Source organism: Pelophylax lessonae (assembly GCF_965119305.1).
Source record: "Pelophylax lessonae genome assembly, chromosome: 13".
Taxonomy (NCBI): domain Eukaryota; kingdom Metazoa; phylum Chordata; class Amphibia; order Anura; family Ranidae; genus Pelophylax; species Pelophylax lessonae.
This window is the reverse complement of record NC_138780.1, coordinates 36085638-36106616: the sequence shown is the minus strand read 5'-3', so window position 1 is coordinate 36106616 and position 20979 is coordinate 36085638. Positions and strand designations below refer to the sequence as shown.

Genomic DNA, 20979 nt, shown 5'->3' with positions numbered 1-20979 from the left:
CCCTAATGCTGGGTCATTTTCACTGCGCATTACTTCAGCGCAGGGATTCCTCTTCAGGATCAAGGCTGGGAGTTAAGCAACTTTTGCGATAATTGGGTACAAAAATGGTTACTATTCGATAGCTAACCACAAAAAAAAATGCTTCTTAATGCTTGTATACTGTAGGCTTTCAATTTTTTTCCACCCAATGAGATAACAATCTCCTTACTTTCATAGCACAGAGAATTTATTCTTGGTAAAAGGATTGAATGGCCTCAGTGATAATGGGGAAACCTGCTATAATATATAATAGATGAGAGTTCTGCTGTGGGAGCTGGTTGAATCCCCCAAAAATTAAGCCCAGCAACTCCAAAGGAACTTCTAGAGGCTTCAAGTAGTTGATCATCCTTTCACAGCAGCATAAGTGACCTGCAAAATAAACACAGCATAATAAAACTAATGTGCCAAACGGTGTGCACTAGACTTATGTTCATGTTTTTCCTAGTAGAGAAAGAAAAAGGGGTAGAGGAAAGAAAGAGCAAAATAAAGAGAGAGAGAAGGAACTATTCCAAAAAAGAAACACACGGAAGAAAAGGATAGGAGAGAGTAAAAAAAAAAAAAAGAGCTCGAAATATAAATAGAAAACAATAAAGACACAAGCTTCATTTTTTTCTGCTTAGTAAATTAATAACATTTAGAGTACAGTAACTAGACATCCCCAGTTTCTGGGCACAGTCCCCAAGTTTAGGAAGCTGTCCACACCTGCCAACTGTCCCTGATTTGGTCCCTAGTTAAAATTTCTCTACCTTGTTTCAAATATGGCATTCTCGGAACAGGGGCGCAGAGTCAAAACCTGCCTAGTAACTGCTGCTTGCAGGAGTGTGGGAGGGTAATACGCATTACCTCCTGGCTTTATATGACTTCAGTGCATGCTCATGTTGGTCAGCTGGCATCATTTGATTGACTCCTTGTCTCCTGACTTGTGCAGATGAGTTGAGTGGGAGTTAATGAGGTAGAGAAAAGGAGATGCTTCCTGATCCTTCCTTACATTTGTGTCAGTAAATAAGCATTGCCAGGAAAAGGGGGGGGGGGGTAGGGGAATGTTTGTTTGTGAGCTAATCTACATTATGCACTCCTGACCCCTGCACTCTGTACATTATGCATTATTGGCCAGGGGAGGACTGGGCCAGGGGGCAGGGGGGCAATTGTCCCCTGGGCCGCTCCGATGTCCCGTAAAAAGGCTGCACTGCTTCTGCCACAGACATGAATAAAGTATTCCTGGTGAAGAGAAGTAAAAAGTCCCTGCCGCTGACCTACTGAGTGCGGGCTGAAGACAAGGACAAAGCCCTGCCCCCCCCCCCCCCCAGCATGGATGGTGTAAACTGTGTCTGAGCAGAGGCCAGTTCCATGCCCCACTGGAGACTCTTAGCCTCGATGTTGCCCCCATCCCCGTCCCACCCCATTCAAAGTGGACATGGTCAACTAATAATCGGGTCACCTTAATTTACAGAAGCTTCTTGACTCACCATTTCATCCTCTGGACGAAATCTCACTGCTCTTTCTAGAAACAACAATAAAGAGTAGCATTAGTTAAATAAGTACTAATATGTAAGTATATATTGGAACTTGCACTAAACTGCAAGGCATACAATTTTAAATCACCCCCAAACTGCCCCCCCCCCCCCGGCCCCAACTGTATAAAATTATTTTTTATGAGATTCAGGATACACGGGATTCCCAGGACCTTGTAGGAAGAATTGCGAAGTCACTCTCGACAGTGCGGAAGTCAGCTGTAAGGTGAGTATATTATCTAACCTTGTTTCCCATTTTATTTTTTTACACCATTATGTGGCTATTTAAGATGGGGAGAGGCCTGATAAAATGAGAAGACCTTGTGTCAGGATGAGCATGCCAGTAGACAAGATTCTCCTCTGTGCGGACTTCTGTGCATCTTCACACGCTAATCCACATTCCTTCTCATGGATGTAGACATTGGCCACATGCTAATACTCATGCCCATGCATGTTGGTGTACTTAGAGGAACCTATGAGAGATAGTGTCGCCAAATAGGCTATTTAAATGGAGCCAGTGCTCAGGTTCAGTGCTGCTTTTTCTTCAGCCTTCTGTGTTCTGAGAACCTGTGATCCTGCATCCTAACTCCAGTTATTGATCCGGCTCGTCTGACTACTCTCTGAACTCTTGGATCAGTAAGTACAGTAAGGCGATATTCCCATTAAAACGCGATATTCCCATTAAAACGCGATATTCCCATTAAAACCAAAAAAAGTTTGTAAAATCTGAAAACTATTTTCAATATTTGTGTCAAACTTCAATGTACAGTGCATCCAGGAAAGTATTTACTTTTTCCACATTTTGTTATGTTACATCCTTATTCCAAAATTGATTAATTTCATTATTTTCCTCAAAATTATACAAACAATACCCCATAATGACAATGTTAAAGAGGTTTGTTTGAAATGCAAATTTATTTAAAAAAAAAAACAAAAACGTTCATAAGTATTTACAGCCTTTGTTCAATACTTTGTTGAAGCACCTTTGGCACCAATTACAGCCTCAAGTCTTTTTGAGTATGATGCTACAAGCTTGGCACACCTATTTTTAAGCTGCATCTCCCACTATTCTTTGCAGGACCTCTCAAGCTCCATCAGGTTGGATGGGGAGTGTCAGTGCACAGCCATTTTCAGATTTCTCCAGAGATATTCAATCGGGTTCAAGACTTGGCTCTGGCTGGGCCACTCAAGGACATTCACAATGTTGTCCTGTAGCCACTCCCTTGTTGTGTCTGTGTGCTTAGGGCCTTTTTCCTGTTGGATGAAGACCCTTCGCCCCAGTCTGAGGTCCAGAGCGTTCTGGAGCAGATTTTCATTCTCCAAGAAAATTGGCAGTGACCAAACTTCCTGAGTTGGGTCGCTACTCGTTGTTTTGGATAGAAGGTGACATCACATTCGGTTAAGGTGGAATGCATGCCTGGTTTTAGGAGGGAATGGTGGAGCAACTGTTTACATATAGCAGATACTTGAGTGAATAGATTGTGGATGTATACAGGCTGATCAAGCTGGTGCCGGTCTGGCTTTTTTAAATGTAAGCACAATTTATTGGAGATGTTTTTAGGAAATCGTTTTTAATAAACGTTATTGCACGATCACCCTGTAATTTGTCTTTTAGGGAACTGATGACATCGGACGTGAGAATTTATATGTTGAAAGGCACGTGTGGATATTGCAGGAGATGGATTGATAATCACATCTGGTCTTATTGGTGTAACAAAAAGGGCTATATTGGTCTTTTTTACCATAGGGCTCTGGTTAGTGTATTTGCATTATCACACGTGGTGGAGCACTGTTTGTTTTGGGAGTGGAAAGCTTCTTTCAATTCATTATGCACAGCACAGTGGATGAGATTAAGTGACTGATTGGAGCAACACAGGACTGTATTGAACTCTGCCTTTACTAACCTTGGCTTGCCTTCTGACCACCACTTTTGCCTGCTCCATTTGCTACTATTCCACTGATCGGCTCCTAACCCGGCTTGTACCTTGACATCCCTTTTGCCTGTGCCTCTTTACCTGATCTATCGGGTGTATGACCCGGCCTGCCCAACTCTGCTGTTTCTCCTGTTGTTGCCAGTATCTACCTGCCAACCGGCTGTGCCTCCTTACCGACTGCCTGCTAACAGTATATACCTCACCTGCCTGCTGTTGCCAGTACCGGCCTGCTTTGCTCTGCTGCTCACCAGCTGCCACCCAGCCTGTCTGCTTCACTGAAGACCTCTGGTGAAAACCTCTGCCTGGCATGGACACCTACTCTGCTAGCAAGACTTACAGGCACTCATGCCACTCTGCACTCCTGTGCCTTCTGTTTACAATATCGGGGGCCCCAAGTTTGAGGTGTAGGAGAAGACTTCCTCATCCTATCAGGCTCTGCTACCTGGTGCATGATATCTTGCATTTTAGTGCAAGGTCCGATTTAATTACCTGTCCCCCAAAAATTCTTGTGTTTCCAGGTATGGGAGGAGCATGTGACACATGACTTGCTTCTCCCCACAGGTCAGTGCTGGGTGCCTGACTGGGCAATCATCAAATCACATGGGGACAGGGGAGGGTCTTTAGGTCTGTGTACACTTCAACTAGTTTGACTGGGTTCATAAACCTGGTGGGACATTGGAAAATATCTGTATTCCGGCACTGGTGGTATTTGTTTTGTACTTGAGCATATCCCAACATTGGGAGTGAGTGAAGTTTTAAAATGAGAGGACTGGTGACTCTCAAGTGTTAAGTAGTTAAGTTCAAAAACATTTTCTGACACTTTACATATTGAAGGACCATAAAATACAGGGCAAAAGTGGACATGTCAACTGCCAATGGAGCGCTCACACTAAGGACAAATCAAGAGCTTTCATGGGATGTGGACAATTACAGTACATAGGATAAGTATTGACCTAATACATTTCTGACTCAAATATTCACCTAATGGGCATGATTATGGGACTATCTGGGTTAACGCCTTCATTGCCAGATCAGTACTTTGTAGACTAGGATGGCTAGAAAGGAATGAACTGCAATGCAATCTGCATTGCATTACGTTCTTTTTTTTTTTTTAAACAGTTTTTATTGAATTTTAAGTGCATAACAGACAAATAAGTCAGCAACATTAGGTAAGTACAAAGTACAAGCTTAAGAAAGGATCTAACAATTGACAACTAACCAGCAATAGAAAAGTATTATACAGTATTGACCTGAGATATAGACGGGCATTAGCTATATAACCTCAACCAGCCAAAGACCCTCGGAGCCTTAACCCCCAGTGCGGGGAAAGGAACCTGTAACAGACAAACTATATTATGTCTGAATAGAGGAGCGATTAAGTAGTGAAAAGGCTCCATGTAGGTCGGGGAAAGTGCAGACAGGTTGATTGTGGTATAACAGAACAGGTCCTAAAGTATTCCAATATCCCGTATGCGTGGCAACCAAGAACGGGAGAGAGGGAGTTGTCTGCATATTGGTAAACACAGTTCGGGTATGAAGTTTGGGCTGAGGGTGCGTGTCGTCCGGACCCGCCAGACGGCCCTTAGGCACCATGCATAAATGGGTGGGGCAAGGAGGCACTAGGGGGAGGTGGGTAAGAGGGGGAGGAAAGGAAAAAGGAGGGAAAAAAAATTAAAAAAATAAATAAAAAAGAGGAGAAGAGAGAAGAAAAAAAAAAAGGGGGGGGGGCGGAGATAGCCTGGCCAAAAGCGGAAGTAATCCCCTACAAGGGAGATCTTGTCACATAATTGAGACAGACTTCAGGATTGATCCAAGGTGAAAAACTCTTATTGGCATAAGCGAGCGTATTCCGCTGTAGACGTGTAGTGAATACAGCATGCCCACGTTTTGTAAAATTTAGTAGGGGAATCTTTCGCAACGTGAATAAGTTCTTCAATTTCGGCTATTCCCTTGAGGCATTTAAGCCGCTGCTTAATTGAGGGGGGCTGCGTGGAATTCCAGAGTACTGGAATGCATTGCCTGGCCACGTTTATCATGTGCACCGTGAGAGATTTGGTATATGTGTTACATGAGAGAGGGGAGTGGTGGAGAAGAAATTGGGCCGGAGTAAAGGCCAAATCATCCGTAGTCACCTGTTTAATGATCCTGTGAACTTCCTGCCAGAAAGAAGATAGGTTCAGGCAGGACCACAGGATGTAGAGTAGTGTCCCAGTTTCAGATGAGCATCTCCAGCAGGTCTGTGGAGTCGAGGGAAAAAGCTTGTGCAAGAGCTGCGGGGTGCGGTACCAGCGGGAGACAATTTTGTAACTGCTTTCTTGAGTATACACATTTAGAGAGCATTTGTGATTGATCGTAAAAATTTGTTCCCATTCATCCTGAGAGAGGGACAGAGAGAGGTCCCACAGCTCACAGCGTTTTTCCTTTTGCTGGCCGATTTTCTCGAGCAAGAGGGAGTGAGTTACGGATATAATTCTACGGAGTGGGCCTTCCTGCAAACAGAGGTTATCAAAAGGAGTGGGGGGGGGGAGTGTCGTACAGGGGTGTTTACGGGTTGCATAGCCCAAGTATTGGTGGAGTAGAAGACAAGGCCATTGGGGTATGGGAGGTTTTTCCATGCGTGTAGCGATGGAAGGGGCAGGGATTATGGAATCTCCCTCATAGAAGTGAAGGATGCGCATTTGGTCAAGGGACCAATAGTGTGCTAGATTGGCGGTACATACAAATCAGGGTTCAACCTGACCGGGGTCATTGGCCCCGGCACTGCGGATATGTCCCGTGTTTTGCAGGCATGTTTAAAGATCCGAATAGTCTAACCAATGAGAGGGTGGCTTTTCAATGTTTGGGGAACGTGAATGTCCAATAGCCAGGGTAAGGAGTGTAAGTCTAGCGTGGTGTATCCCCCCTCAATGATCACCCAGTCCTTGTGGGGTCCGTGCACATTCCAGTCAACTACTGGGGAAAGGTGACAAGCAGTATAATAGGTATGTAAGTCTGGGAGTCCAATCCCGCCCTTATTTTTAGGCAGTGTTAAATGATCGTACGTTATGCGTGGTTGTTTGCCATTCCATAGGAACGCGGTGCTTAGTTGTTTATAAGACTGAAAGAAGGTCGGGGGGAGTGAAATCGGTATCATTTGTAAAGCATAAAGTAGGCGTGGCAGAATGTTCATTTCCAGGATTGCCGTCCTACCAAACCATGAAAATGTCAATTTGGTCCAAGCTTGTAGGTCTTTCTTTAGGCTAGTGAGGATTGGGGGGAAGTTGCATTCGTTTAACTGTTGTAGATTGGACGGCATTACGTTCATTATAGCACAGGGAGATCCAGGGTCCATGTTTTTTTAAAGAGAACATGTCACCAAAAAATCAACATATAGGGAACTTTTAGTCCCCTATGGAAATTTTTTTTTAAAATAGTAATTTAAAGTTACACCAAAGCACATAAAAGCGCACCCCCCCCCCCCCCCCCCCAAAGAAAACGTTTGAGGCCTCCCGCATGAAAACGACGATTGCGATGCACGTTACATATCGCCGTGCATGCCGGAGTGAGAGCACTATTTCTAGTTCCAGACCTCCTTTGTAACACTAAACTTATGCCTTGTAGGGGGCTTTAATGCGTTGCCTTTGGAAAATTTAGGGTACTGAAGTTTGTCGCTATTTCACTGGTGCATGCATATTTAGGGGCCGTGTTGGGTGTCTATTTTCTCTGTGAAACCTCATATTTTAGATTTTACCCAAAAACTGGGCAATGTATTATGTTTGTGTGCCCCAAATTACCTTTAGTGTATTTTTCACTGAAATTTTGAGTTTCTTACACTCTTTGCAATAATATTGCGTGGCATAAAAATTGGAACTACCATTTTATTCTCTAGGGTGTCTGCTTTCAGAAAATATATAATGCTGTGGGGTTTTATGTAATCTTCAGGGCTAAATCATTTTTAAGGGCAAAAAAGAACAAAAAAAGGGCGCACCGACCTAGCGCATTATCCTCAATAAAAGGCTTTATTTAAATAACATAAAAAATGGCTACTCACAGACGTAGATAAAGGTATAGCATATCAAGCTGAATTGCTCAAAAGTCCGTGTTTAGTCCATATAAGCGTCCATGATGAGATGACTGACGCGTTTCGAGGACCAGCCTCTTCCTCAGAGTCACTGTGTCATGACTGTCTCTTTGGTTTAAATAATGATGTAGTGAGGTGGCGACCCAGTCACTGCCCCCAGGTGGGAGTGCCTCCTCCCCCGGGGGGTGTGGCTAGAGCACCACCCACCTTCTCTTGTGACATTATTGGTAATTTGCAGTGGCAAACATCAATCATAAAAATAAAAATAAAATGCAAGTGCTAAAATGGTAATATTATATACGTGAAATAAAAACATATGCATAAGAACAGTGCAACAAAGTCTAAATGAAGAAACACCATGAGCTAATGTTAAAAACAAATAAAAATGCTTTCTCGGTGCACTTAAAATCATTACGGACATTCCCTGGACTGACAGTAGAGAGCAGCCTATACAAGTGTTATTATTAGGTAGTTACCCCACAATTTTTATATATTACCTTTACCATCTATTGTACCTGGTCCAGGCTGTAGACTCATCTATTCATAGTTGTGGTATTCTGCCCTCTCCATATTTTCCCCATGATGGTCTGCCCTCTCCATATTTTCCCTTTGATGGCTTCATCCTATTAGGGGGGGGCTCCACACTGGAAAGAGGGATCGAGGAGGGGTAGAAGGCTAATAATGTACACTGTGCCCCTAACCTGCTTCATTAGACAAGTGGGGCACAGGCAGTACTGGATCGTGGAGCCGATCGGTCATGTTACACCGATCACCGGCTCCGTGGAACGCACGCCGCTACCCTACTTCCGGGTTATTGCGTCATGCGTTCCACCCATCGTCACTTCCGCCGGCGTCACTTCCGCCGACGTCACTTCCTGTACCGGGGGAGGCAGTGTATAGCGGGGCGGTCCGTCTCCAGGGCAACTCTCTCTATCACAGCATTGGCCTGACAGACGTCAACACCGCCCACAATATACAGCATCCCATCCTACTGTATTATACATCAGCGCTTCTATTGATTCCAGTGTTCAGGTCACGATATTGTTATTGTCTCTAATTGGGAAGCCTCTACCCTTCTAAATGTGCAATCATGGACCATTTTGGGCCACTATATGTTTGATGGAATCAAGAACCAGTGTTTGTATTTATCCATGTGCATATTCTGTTTGCTTTTATTGTTAATGTTGGTGCAGCCTTGTTGCATACGCGTGTGAGCGCCCATGTACAACCACATACATTGCCCACAAGGAGCCTGCAGGCTAATGCACAAACGCACACACGCATGCACGCAACATCGCAACTGTACAATATCCACATGGATTAAATGGGACCCTCGTCTAATTTAACCTGTAAGTCCGAACCAAGAATTATACATATATATATATCTCTCTCATACGTATGTCAACATGCTACACTATGTATCTAAATAGATATTTTATGTGGTCACAATATAGAGAAAACAATTAAAATTGATGTTAATAGTGGTTAATAACCCAAAGCATATATAGGTGTACAGATGCACCTTCTTTTTTTGGGGGATTGGCCCAAAAGTGGATTATTTAGAGAAGACATGTCCTCCAAACTGGGTGAACTGATGTCATCGTTCACTGACAGTCACAGGTTCATAGCAACCCCATGACTGTACGGCTCATTACAAACCGAATGGGACCATAATTTAGGATGTGGTTCTAAAACCCAGGAACCACGTCCCTAGACGCTGTTTCGGAATTTTGAACCATTGAGAAATATGCAATGAAACTACATACATACATATATACATATATATATATATATATATATATATATATATATATATATACACATATATATATGTAAATATATGCAATTTAAAATTATTATCAAAATCAAAAAGGAAAAAGCAGAGATAGGACAGACCGAGTGTGCGGTGATCATGGCGCATATGAACCATACGACACCCGCATCCGGCCTGAAATGTGAAGGATACATGAGGATCTAGGGAGCTGACCAATTGGTGAGCCCCATTGGTCTTATAGGACCCCATGGATCTCTAGATCCTCATTTATGCCCCCTGGTGCTAAAGATCCCAGGGTAGATATCCAGTAGGATTCTCTTTTGCAGAGTTTCTGGAATCTCATCCCGTCGTCTTGATCTTTACCGATGGCTTCGACTCCAAAAACCCTTAACCCTGTAGGGTCTCCATCATGGAACTGGCAGAAATGGCGAGGTACCGAGTAGTTGTTACGGTCTCTCGGTCCTTCCTTGGTCTTTTTATTAATTATACTGCACTTATGCTCCCCGAATCTTACCCTCAGGGGTCGTGTAGTGCGTCCGATATATAATAGACCACATGGACAAATTAGGGCATATACAAGATAGCTGGTGCCACAATTAATAAACTGTTTGATCTCGTGGCATCGCCCATCTGTACCAGCTACTTCCTTCTTCCGATGCCACATGAAGGAGCAGGCTCCACAATTTTTGACCCCACACCTAAAGTTACCCTTTTGGTCAAAAGCTGAGAACCAAGGGATGGATGTTAGTAACCCTCGAGAGACTTTGGATTTGCGGACCCTGCTGGGAGCAATTTGGCTTCTCAGATCCTTTGGTTTTCTGAACACTATTTCCGGTCTTGGTGGCAATATCCTCCCCAAAACAGGATCCTGTTTGAGAATCTTCCAATTGCGCTGAATCACGCGTTGGATATCGAAGGCTTTGTTGCTGTAGACCGTACTGAACCTGACTGACCCAGTGCTCCCAGCCTTAGGGGGCTTTTTCTTAGAATGGCTAGTGTACTGGGGGTTGTGCGTTGAAGGGGAATTTTCGACAAGGATGTCACTCTCGTACATCGCCAAATATTTAGCGTATGCCTCCTCTATATGTTCAACTTTGTAGCCCTTCTCCACAAATCTTTCTTTGAGGATAACACCTTGTTCTTCGTAATCCGACCTTTTTGTACAGGTCCTGTGCAATCTACAGAACTGCCCAAAAGGGATATTTCTTATCCATCTGGGATGGTGGTTGCTGGTTGCATGAAGGTAAGCATTGCCCCCACTCGGCTTGAAGTGAGTTTTAGAGACAATGCTTCCATCAGAATCAGCACACAGTTCTAGATCTAGAAAGACTAAACGGGTGTCATCCGTTACGAATGTCCGTAATGATTTTAAGTGCACCGAGAAAGCATTTTTATTTGTTTTTAACATTAGCTCATGGTGTTTCTTCATTTAGACTTTGTTGCACTGTTCTTATGCATATGTTTTTATTTCACGTATATAATATTACCATTTTAGCACTTGCATTTTATTTTTATTTTTATGATTGATGTTTGCCACTGCAAATTACCAATAATGTCACAAGAGAAGGTGGGTGGTGCTCTAGCCACACCCCCCGGGGGAGGAGGCACTCCCACCTGGGGGCAGTGACTGGGTCGCCACCTCACTACATCATTATTTAAACCAAAGAGACAGTCATGACACAGTGACTCTGAGGAAGAGGCTGGTCCTCGAAACGCGTCAGTCATCTCATCATGGACGCTTATATGGACTAAACACGGACTTTTGAGCAATTCAGCTTGATATGCTATACCTTTATCTACGTCTGTGAGTAGCCATTTTTTATGTTATTTAAATAAAGCCTTTTATTGAGGATAATGCGCTAGGTCGGTGCGCCCTTTTTTTGTTCTTTTTTGCCTTTAGTATCGGTGGACTACCCCAGTCCGTAAGGGCAGCAAGACCTTAGCCATCTGAGAAGCCAGTTGTCAGTCCCGTGAAGTGTGTGGTCAAGGGGTCTGGATACCAAGCGCAGGAGAAGGGTGGCTACACCTTATTGTTTTTTGGAGCTAAATCATTTTTAAGCATGTGTGCAAAAAACCCCCAGCAAAAACGGCTCTGGCAGCGAAAGGCTTAAATATTATATTGTTATGAGGTCCTAAAGTGCGGAAAGAAAGAACATAGCAAGCTCCAAACTGCTGTTGAGCTTACACAATGTGACAGTGCTGGGTCAATCGCCATCAATTTCCATACCATAACTGGTTACTTCTCTTCATTCCCCACAACTAAATGGAGATGCTGGGGAGCAAAAGTACTGTATGTGAAGGGAGGGGGACTTTTAATTTGCCCATATGAGCAAAGCAGAGGATCACTATAAGTGTAAAGGTTAGCTTTAGGGTAAATAAAGAAATTGAACAAAGTTTTATGATCAGGCTAGCTGTGAAGGATTGCATTTCAGAATTAGGATAGCTTAAAGTGGTACATTTTAGGAAAAATGCTAAGGATCTGAGTTAGGTTGACTAATTTTTTTTAGCTACAATATGGAAGAGGTGGAATCTATGTTGGGTATTTTATGCTATAGCCTCATGGTGAAGATTCGCTCTCTCCATTTGCTATGGTGACCAGTGCAGAAAGCAATGAAATATCCAAAATGTCTAAGTTGTCACATGAGTTAAAGGGAAACCATCTAATGGGGAAACTTGTTCTGGGGACAGTTGTTTAAGAGGGATACCCGAACTTTGGAGAGATCTTCTCACTCCAAAATGAAAAAGTGTTGATTTTACATATACCTTATTTTTATGGGGTAATTTAGGTTAAGTGTTAAGGTTAGGGTAAAGGATGGGTATGTGATAGGGCAGTGGTTCTTAACTCCGGTCCTCGGGGGCCCACTAACAGGCCAGGTTTGCAAGATAACTAAATTACATCACAGGCAATCTCATTTTCTGCTCAGTGATTGCAGTACTCTAGTTTGCATCTCCCTAAGGTTATACTTCAAATCTGACCCGTTAGTCGGTCCCGAGGACCAGAGTTGAGAACCACTGTGATAGGGGGATAACTGTTGGGATAAATGATAGCCTGAAGGAGAAGGGTGGAGTTAAATGCATGCATTAAGTGAACTTTGTTGCATTAAAGCGGAGTTCCACCCTGGTAATACTTTTTTTTAATAAAAATACCCCCAGGACAGTGAGGGCTAGTACATTCCACAATGGCTAGCCTCTGATCTGTCCCGGGTTGCACTTACCTTTTAGGACAAATACTTACCTTGAAAAAGTATTGTCCAGCGCTGCCATCTCAGGTGTGGGCAGCTTGAAGCCAGCGCGATCCTCTTCTGCGTCCTCTTCCGTCTTCTTCGGTCCCACGATGCACTGCACCGGCCCCGCAGTCACTTCCGGTGCGCGCGCGTCATCCCTCCACAGCTTCTGGGCATGCCCAGAAGCTGTTTAGAAGGGAACGACGCGCACGCCCCGGAACTGACGTCGGGGCCGGTGCAGGCGCAATGATTCCTGGGAGCGATGACGTTCAGCTCCCAGGAATCATTGCAAAGCCAGAAAGTGACGACGGGCCGTGGTCGCCGAGGGGAGGAAGAAGGAAGTAAGGTAAGTATATTTTCTTCTCTACGAGGTAAGTAAAAAAAAAAAAAATGCGATTATCCATTTGTTTTTTAGGTGACCCGGAGCGAGAAGATGGAGGTAAGTATCATTTTAGGGTGGAACTCCACTTTAAGTGCGTACTTGCCGACACAGAGCATAACTTGAAATCAAGACTTCCGCAAAAGAGTTCAGAACACAAAGAGATCCTTCTAAAAAGCATCCCCTTTAGTGAAGTCCAGGGTAGGTTTGGTAAAGCAGCCAACCAGCTGAAGGCTCAAGGACACAGAAGGGTCACCCCACTGAAACTAGAGGATTTTGGTAGCAATTGGGGAGGTGCTCCTCACAGTTACTGGATCTTCTGGAGAAGCTTGGTGCTATTAGTCTCCTGCCCAGCTGCCTGCATGCCAGTTCTGACAATGGAAAGCCTATCACCTGGCTGCATATCACTTGCCCAGCTACCTCTGCCTTATGACTGAGCTGCTGAGAGAGGGAAGCAGAGAAACCCCCGGACATGAAACCCTGGACATGTTCAGGAACGAGGGAGTTGGGGGAAAAAGGAAATAAAGGGGCCTCTACCTGCATCTGTGTGTGGTGAACAAATATGCACTTTTGTTTTTAACAGTTGACATTTAGGTGTGTATTTACTAAAAGCAATTAGACTGTGCACTTTGCAAAGTGCAGTTGCACTCCACAAGAGCAGTTGCCCCAGAGATTAGTAAGTGACGTAAAGCTCTGCTCACTTTCATCATCCAGTCATGTGCAAGAAAAAAATATTTTTGTTTTTCCTTGCATGTGATTGGGTCTTCTTTGCAAAGTGAATCTTTACCTCGTTTACTAAGCTCTGGAGTCATTGCACAGAGTCTACAGCCTTAAGTAAATCATCCCCATATGCAGGCCATACATGGGTCGAAAATCAGAAATTTCTTGCACTTTCTGATCCGATGATGTCACCTAATGCCCCATACACACATGCAGATTATCTGCAGACTTTTGTCTGCAGACTTACCAAAACCATATAATATGAGGTCAAACCTAAACACTTTCAATTTGTATGCAATCCGGCAGGCCCTTGCACTACATAGAAAAGGTAAGTCTGCAGACAAAAGTCTGCAGATAATCTGCACGTGTGTATGGGGCATAAGATTTCAAAAATTTGACCAACCAAGCCTTCAATTTCATCTCATGTTGCTACAGAAAACAATTTTCGTGGCCAGGAATCTTCTTTTCTTTCCGGGAATTTTCTTTTCTTTCCCGGAATTTTCTTTTCTTCTTTTTTTATTATATATCTCATAAGATTCTCCTATCATTAATTAGAAAATCGTTTGTTTTTCAAAAAACATGCCCAATTACTCAAATTTGATGACTACACGAAAATTGGCTGTTGCTGCAGTCCACTAATGGTGCGAAATTCGAACTAAATTTCGTAGATAAAATTATCGAAAGATGTATGGCCGGCCTTAGTCTCAGTGGCTGCATAAAGATAAATCTAGGTAATTTACTATCAATATTTGGTATAAACTTACCAGGACGAGTCTGCTTGTTTGGACGCTTTTTACACAAACTTCCCCGTCTTTTGGCAAGGATGATCTGATGGATCACAAGGAGAAGGACCGCAAAGCCTAATCCCACATACAGGACAATATAACACTGACTTTGGTTATCTTGAAGAGAAGAGACACAGGAAGAAGTTTGTCAAGTTCAGTGCTACAGATAATGCACTACAACAATGATGGTTTTTGGATGAGCATGCAAAAAATATATAAAAAAAAAATAAGTTAAGAGGTTTAAGTGAGGAGTTTGGCATATGCATCAGCACAAATCTATTTAAAAATATAGAGGTAAAAAATATACTATGTTTTTACAGAAAACAGCATCTTTTTGGATAGCAGGAAAATTGATGCCATTTGCAGGGCTCAGAATTATGTACATTTTCTGGCCCTTAACCATCATAGTGAAAATCAGTGGCAGTTCCTAAAATCGTAAGCTCACAAACACAATTAGGGTTTAAGACTAATATTTATATTTGGGTCATTTGTGAATAGGAATACATAAAATAAAATCAACAATTTCCCAAGTCCAAACCCATACGGGGGCCTACGGCTATGATACCCGCTATAAATAAGAAAAATTTAATTGTGACCTGAATTTCTGTCTCCAGAATGGAAAATGCAGATACTGTATGCGGTCAATGATATTAATTTGGTGATCACACATATGGAAAATGTGCCAGATATCTGCAATGACTTGGCTGATGGCCATCAGAGATGGTATACCATAATCCACAGTATAATTAAAATAATAGATGTTGCGGTAGGGAGGTCTCCAAAATATCTAAGATATCAGGAATGCCTCAAGAAAGAAACATTCTGTGTTATATATATCAAAGGAAGAATACTTTGTATCAGCTGGCAGTAAGATCTACTTGGTGCATCTTTGATATGCTTTATAATTTTAAAAACCTCCTTACTGCTACATTTATTATATTATTTGTACATCATTTTTTGCCATCTTTATTAGGCCAAATATTTTTGTAGACCCCTCATGACTAAATTTATTATTATATTTATAAATTATTATATGACTTCTCTGATATGTTTCATATTTTAGAGATTCTCTCACTGCTACATTTATTATATTTTTTATTTGTCAATCTTATGCTGTCTCTGATACATTTAATATACAAGAAACTTCCTGACTACTACATTTTATTAATTTGCACAATTCTTCTTCACATATTTGATTGCTTTTTTTTTTACAGTTTATTTAGACTGTGTTTTTGAGTTATATTAAATACCTATTTTACCCCATGACAACTTATTATCTGTAGACTCCACTTTTATCAACTTGAACTGAGGAAGTTGCAATTCAAAGCCACAAAACGTGTTTTATTAGGTGAAATAAAGTAATTGGATGTTTTACTAAAGCATACGGCCTATCCTTTGAACAACCACATTGGGTCCCTCTGTCAATTATACTACATAAGGTCCATTTTTTGCGCTGACTCTTTCTACAACTTATGTAGTAGGATTTGTTTAATCTTTGTGTATCACCTGAGGCTAGTCACTTTATTGGGTATACAGTATGGAAGGGTTTACAACCACTTTAAAAACTTTGGTTAAAAAAAAAATATATATATATATATATATATATATATATGTATGTGTGTGTGTGTGTATATATATATATATATATATATATATATATATATATAACTACAACATAGCACAGATTCAATATTTTAATAAGGGTCCTTTTTGCGCTGACTCTTACTCTGACTACTACTCATACTCTGACTCTGACTTTATGTTGACTCTGACTCAACTTATGTAGTAGGATTTGTTAAATCTTTGTGTATCACCCGAGGCTAGTCACTTTATTGGGTATATGGAAGGGTTTACAACCACTTTAAAGACTTTGGTAAAAAAAAAAAAAAAATATATATATATATATATATATATATATATATATATATATATATATATATATGTATATATATATATATATATATATATATATATATATATATGTATATATATATATATATATATATATATATATTTTTTTTTTTCATTTTATATGTATGTATATATATATATATATATATATATATATATATATTTAGCTAACTACAAAATAGCTTTTTTTTCCTTTGTTTTTTACAAGCACAGATTCTATATTTTTTTAAAGTGATCAGCAGTTGTTGGCATTTACACCCAAGTTCCATTGTCGGGGAAGATATAAGTATGCCCCAAGTTCTTAATAGGAAACTCACTCAAACCACAATACTTTAAAGAGTAACTCCACTTTTTTTTAGAAAAAAAAAAACATTCCCTTCTGGGTGATCTATATACATTACAATAAGTTTAACTAACTTTTTTGCAGATTCCTACCTTTTGTTATTCTGAAGAAATCCCTGTGTATTTGTTTGTGCCCATGTGGGAAAGTGAGTCTAATGGGAGTGGTTTGATAATTATCAACCAGCTGTGCAGCTGCAGGGCTCTAATGGGGAAATCTGCTTGGGCTGCATTTCTTTAGATGTGTTCCTGTTAGAAGTATCCCACCAAAAATTACATTTTTGTTGCAGGGGATGCCTCTAATCTGACTTGTATCCTAAGGCAAACTTCTGGGAAAATCAATGAGCCAATCACACAAGCAGGAAATGATGTTTCTGGGGGGCGTTCTGTGCACCTTCTCTTTACAGAACACCTTGAGGTAGCCTTATTACTTTAGATTTTCAGAAAATTACAGAGCCGCAGATTATTGAAAACGAAAGGTAATTTTTAATCTTATTCAAATTAAATATGACTTGTGTCGCAATTGTATACACTAAATATTTTTCTCATATTTGCTATTTTTTCCCCCACAAAAGTGGAGTTACCCTTTAAAACTTAACTGGAAAAATTCTAAACTACCCTTGCAATGATGGCTACCTCCACACTTCAAGGGCTAAATGCTGTTTTTGCCTTGGGTATCTTTAATTCATTTTTGCTTACCTTATTCCTTGCTCCCGCAGAGTTCATCCTCACCAATCAACTGGTCCTCAAACACTTGCCGACCGCCTACCAAATATTTACTGTGGCAAGTCGGCTCTATTGCGCGAAATCACACACCTGTACATCATTTCATGCAATAGCCACTGGGTGGCACACACGCACCGCCAGAGGCACGATTGCCCGCTGATTGGACACAGGGGATGCCAATAAGCGGGTCCAGCGGACCTGATGTCCACTGGCCACCCGCGATAGTTTTCCAGAGAGGCAGAAAGATGATCTGCCTATGTAAACAAGGAAGATCGCCATTCTGACAGGGAAGAAGAGGGAGATCTTGTGTTCCTGCTAAGCAGGAACACTGATCTCTGTCTTCATCCAGTCAGATCAACCCCCTAGGGACACACTTAACCCTTTGATCGCCCCTGATGTTAACCCCTTCCCTGCTAGTGTCATTAGTAAAGTAACAGTGCATATTTTTAGCACTGATCACTGTATTGGTGTCACTGGTCTCCAAAAAAAGTGTCAAAAAGTGTCAGTTAGGTGTCCAATTTGTCCGCTGCAATGCCGCAGGCCCACTAAAAATGGCTGATGGCTGCCATTACTAGTAAAAAAAATAAAAAATAAATAGAAATTCCATAAAAATATTATATCGTTTGTAGACGCTAAAACTTTTGCGTAAACCAATCAATATACACAGTATTGGAATTTTTTGTTCCCAAAAAATATGTAGCAGAATACATATTGTACTAAACTGATGAAGAAATTCGAGTTTTTAGTTTTTTTTATTGGCTGTGTTTTATAGCAGAAAGTAAAAAATATTATTATTTTTTTTTTTCAAAATTGTCGCTCTTTTTTTGTTTAACCACTTAAGCCCCGGAGGATTTTCCTGCTTAACGACCAGGGGGTATTTTTCTGATTCGGCACTGCGTGACTTTAACGGACAATTGCACGGTCGTGCGACGCTGTACCTAAACGAATTTGACGTCCTTTTTTCCCACAAACAGAGCTTTCTTTTGGTGGTATTTGATCACCTGTGCGATTTTTACTTTTTGCGCTATAAACAAAAAAGAGCGTACATTTTGCAAAAACAACAATATTTTTTACATTTTTTTATATGAAATTCCCCAAAAAAAATGTAAAAATCAAAATTTTTTAACATTTTCGGCCAATTTGTTTTATGCTACCTATGTTTGGTAAAAAAAATCGCAAAAAGCGTATTTTGATTGGTTTGCGCAAAAGTTATCGCGTTTACTAACAAAGTGAAAGATTTTTGTCATTTTTGTTGTTTTGTTTTTTAACGTGTAATGGCGGCGATCTGCGATTTTTTTTGCGGTACTGCGACATTGGGGCGGACAGATCGGACCCTTGACTGACATTTTTGACACTTTTGGGGTTACCAGTGACATTTCTACAGTAATCATTGCTATACATATTCACTGTTACTGTAAAAATACACTGGTAGTGAAGGGGTTAACTTTATTTGGGAGGGAGGGGCTGTGTGTGTCCCTAGGGGCGTGCTTTCTACTGTGATTGGCTGTGGCTTGAGCTGTAAGGACACTGATCAACGGATCTACATAGTAGATCCGTGTGATCAGTGTCTTTACAGCGAGGAGAATGACAGGTGGCTTGTTTACACAAGCTGCCTGACATTCTCCCTCTCCCCCGCCGATCGCCGAGTGACCGGCGGACATCGGGTCCGCTGGTCACACGCGCGGGGGGGTCCCCAGAGCCTCACAGGCGAGCGACGTAGACCTACGTCACTCTGCCTGTGAGGGGCTGACTGCCGCAGTAAATATACTGTGAGCAGTCGGCAAGCGGTTAACCACTTCCCGTAAACCCACGTAGATCTACGTGATCTGCAAGAAGTGGTTGTACCGGGATGAGGCCTGCAGTTGGAGGCATCATCCTGGTACTATTTTTTAGAGCCAGTGGTCAGCGGTAATGGCCGATGCAACTCGGGAGCCGCTCAGTCATTACCCCAGCGAGCGGGAGAGGACACCCCCCCTCTCACCACCTTCCGCGGCTCTGCCCACCGGGAGACCCAAGCAACGAGCCGGCACCTCTGGCAGCTGGTTGGAGTCCCGAACGAAGCCAGATTCGGCTTCGATCGTGTCTCCGATGATGTAACCCAGAAGCGGCGTTCATGACGTCATGTCCGGGTTACTCGGCGACTGAAGGCGCCGAATTTTAAAAAGTGACAATATTCAAAAATGCAGTTTTTGGTATTTTGAATACATTGAAGTGCAGTGGAGGGGTCTAGGGTCTTTTAGACCCTCGATTCCTCCATAAAGAGTACCTGTCGCTGCAAATTGCTGTCACAAGGGATGTTTACATTGCTTGTGACAGCAATAAAAGTGATCAGATTTTATTTTTTTTTTTAAAACGTGCTAAAGTTCAAAAATTAGATAAAATAAATAGGAAAAACAAATTTAAAGCGCCCCCGTCGCTGTGAGCTTGTGCACGAAACAAAACGTATACGGAAGTCACGCCCGCAAATTAAAGCGCTGTTCAAACCACACATGTGAGGTATCGCCGCAATCGCCAGAGCGAGAACAATCTTTTACAAAAAATAGCTACTCTGTAACTCTAAACTGGTAACTGTTAACATTTTTTTAAATCTCGCCAAAGGAGATTTTTATTGACCGTAGTTTGTCGCCATTCCGATGGTGTGCGCAATTTTAAACCATAACATGTTAGGTATCTATTTAGTCGGTGTGACATCATCTTTCACAATATACAAAAAATGGGTTAACTTCACTGATTTTTTTTTAAATGCAGTGAAATGTTTTTTTTTCTTCCAAAAAATGGTTTTGGAAGACCCAGGCGCAAATTTCACGGACAAAAAATAATGTAACGACCGCCATTTTATTCTCCAGAGTTTTCGCTAAATATATCTATATATATATATATATATATATATCTATCTATCTATATATATATAGATATATGTATATATATATATATATATATATATATATCTCTATATATATATATATATATATATATATATGTATATATATATATATATATATATATATATATATATATATAGATAGATACATATATATATATATATATAGATATATAGATATATATCTATATATATATGTAATGTTTGGGGGTTCTAAGTAATTTTCTAGCAAAAAATACAGATTTTAACTTGTAAACAACGTGTGTCAGAAATGGGCTCGTTCCAGTGGTTAAAGTGCAAAAAATAAAAACAGCGCTGGTGATCAAATACCACCAAAAGAATTTCTATTTGTGGGGAAAATGGACATCAATTTTATTTGGGTACAGTGTCGCACAACCGTGCAATTGTCAGTTAAAATAATGCAGTGCTGTATCGCAAAAAATGGTCTGGTCATTGAGGGGGTGCAACCTTTCGGGGCCGAAGTGCTTAAAGCTTCTTCTCTTCAAGGCTCTGTCCATTGGTTGCACTCTGGTGTCATCATGTACGATGCAAAACCAACAGTTCTATATTGTAAGTGAGGATGCTGAGGGTTTACCGACAACTCAGCTACTAGTTTTGGATAGAATTGGGAAGGACTTTCTGTCTTGTTAACAGTGCTCTATAAAGCCCCGTACACACGTACCGATCGTCGGCCGA

At 41.4% G+C, this 20979-nt stretch overlaps 1 protein-coding gene across 1 annotated transcript in view; it reads right to left on the bottom strand.

Annotated features, from left to right (window-relative positions):
* Positions 1-381: 381 nt before the first annotated feature.
* The window catches only part of LOC309569672 (uncharacterized protein), a gene marked incomplete at both ends in the record, with an annotated part of 44797 nt that continues 24199 nt past the window's right edge, over positions 382-20979 (bottom strand). The window contains 3 exons of the mRNA XM_082275609.1: positions 382-408; positions 1506-1540; positions 14406-14543. Coding sequence (XP_082131735.1) covers positions 382-408; positions 1506-1540; positions 14406-14543 — 200 coding nt within the window. The remainder of the gene's footprint in view (positions 409-1505; positions 1541-14405; positions 14544-20979) is intronic.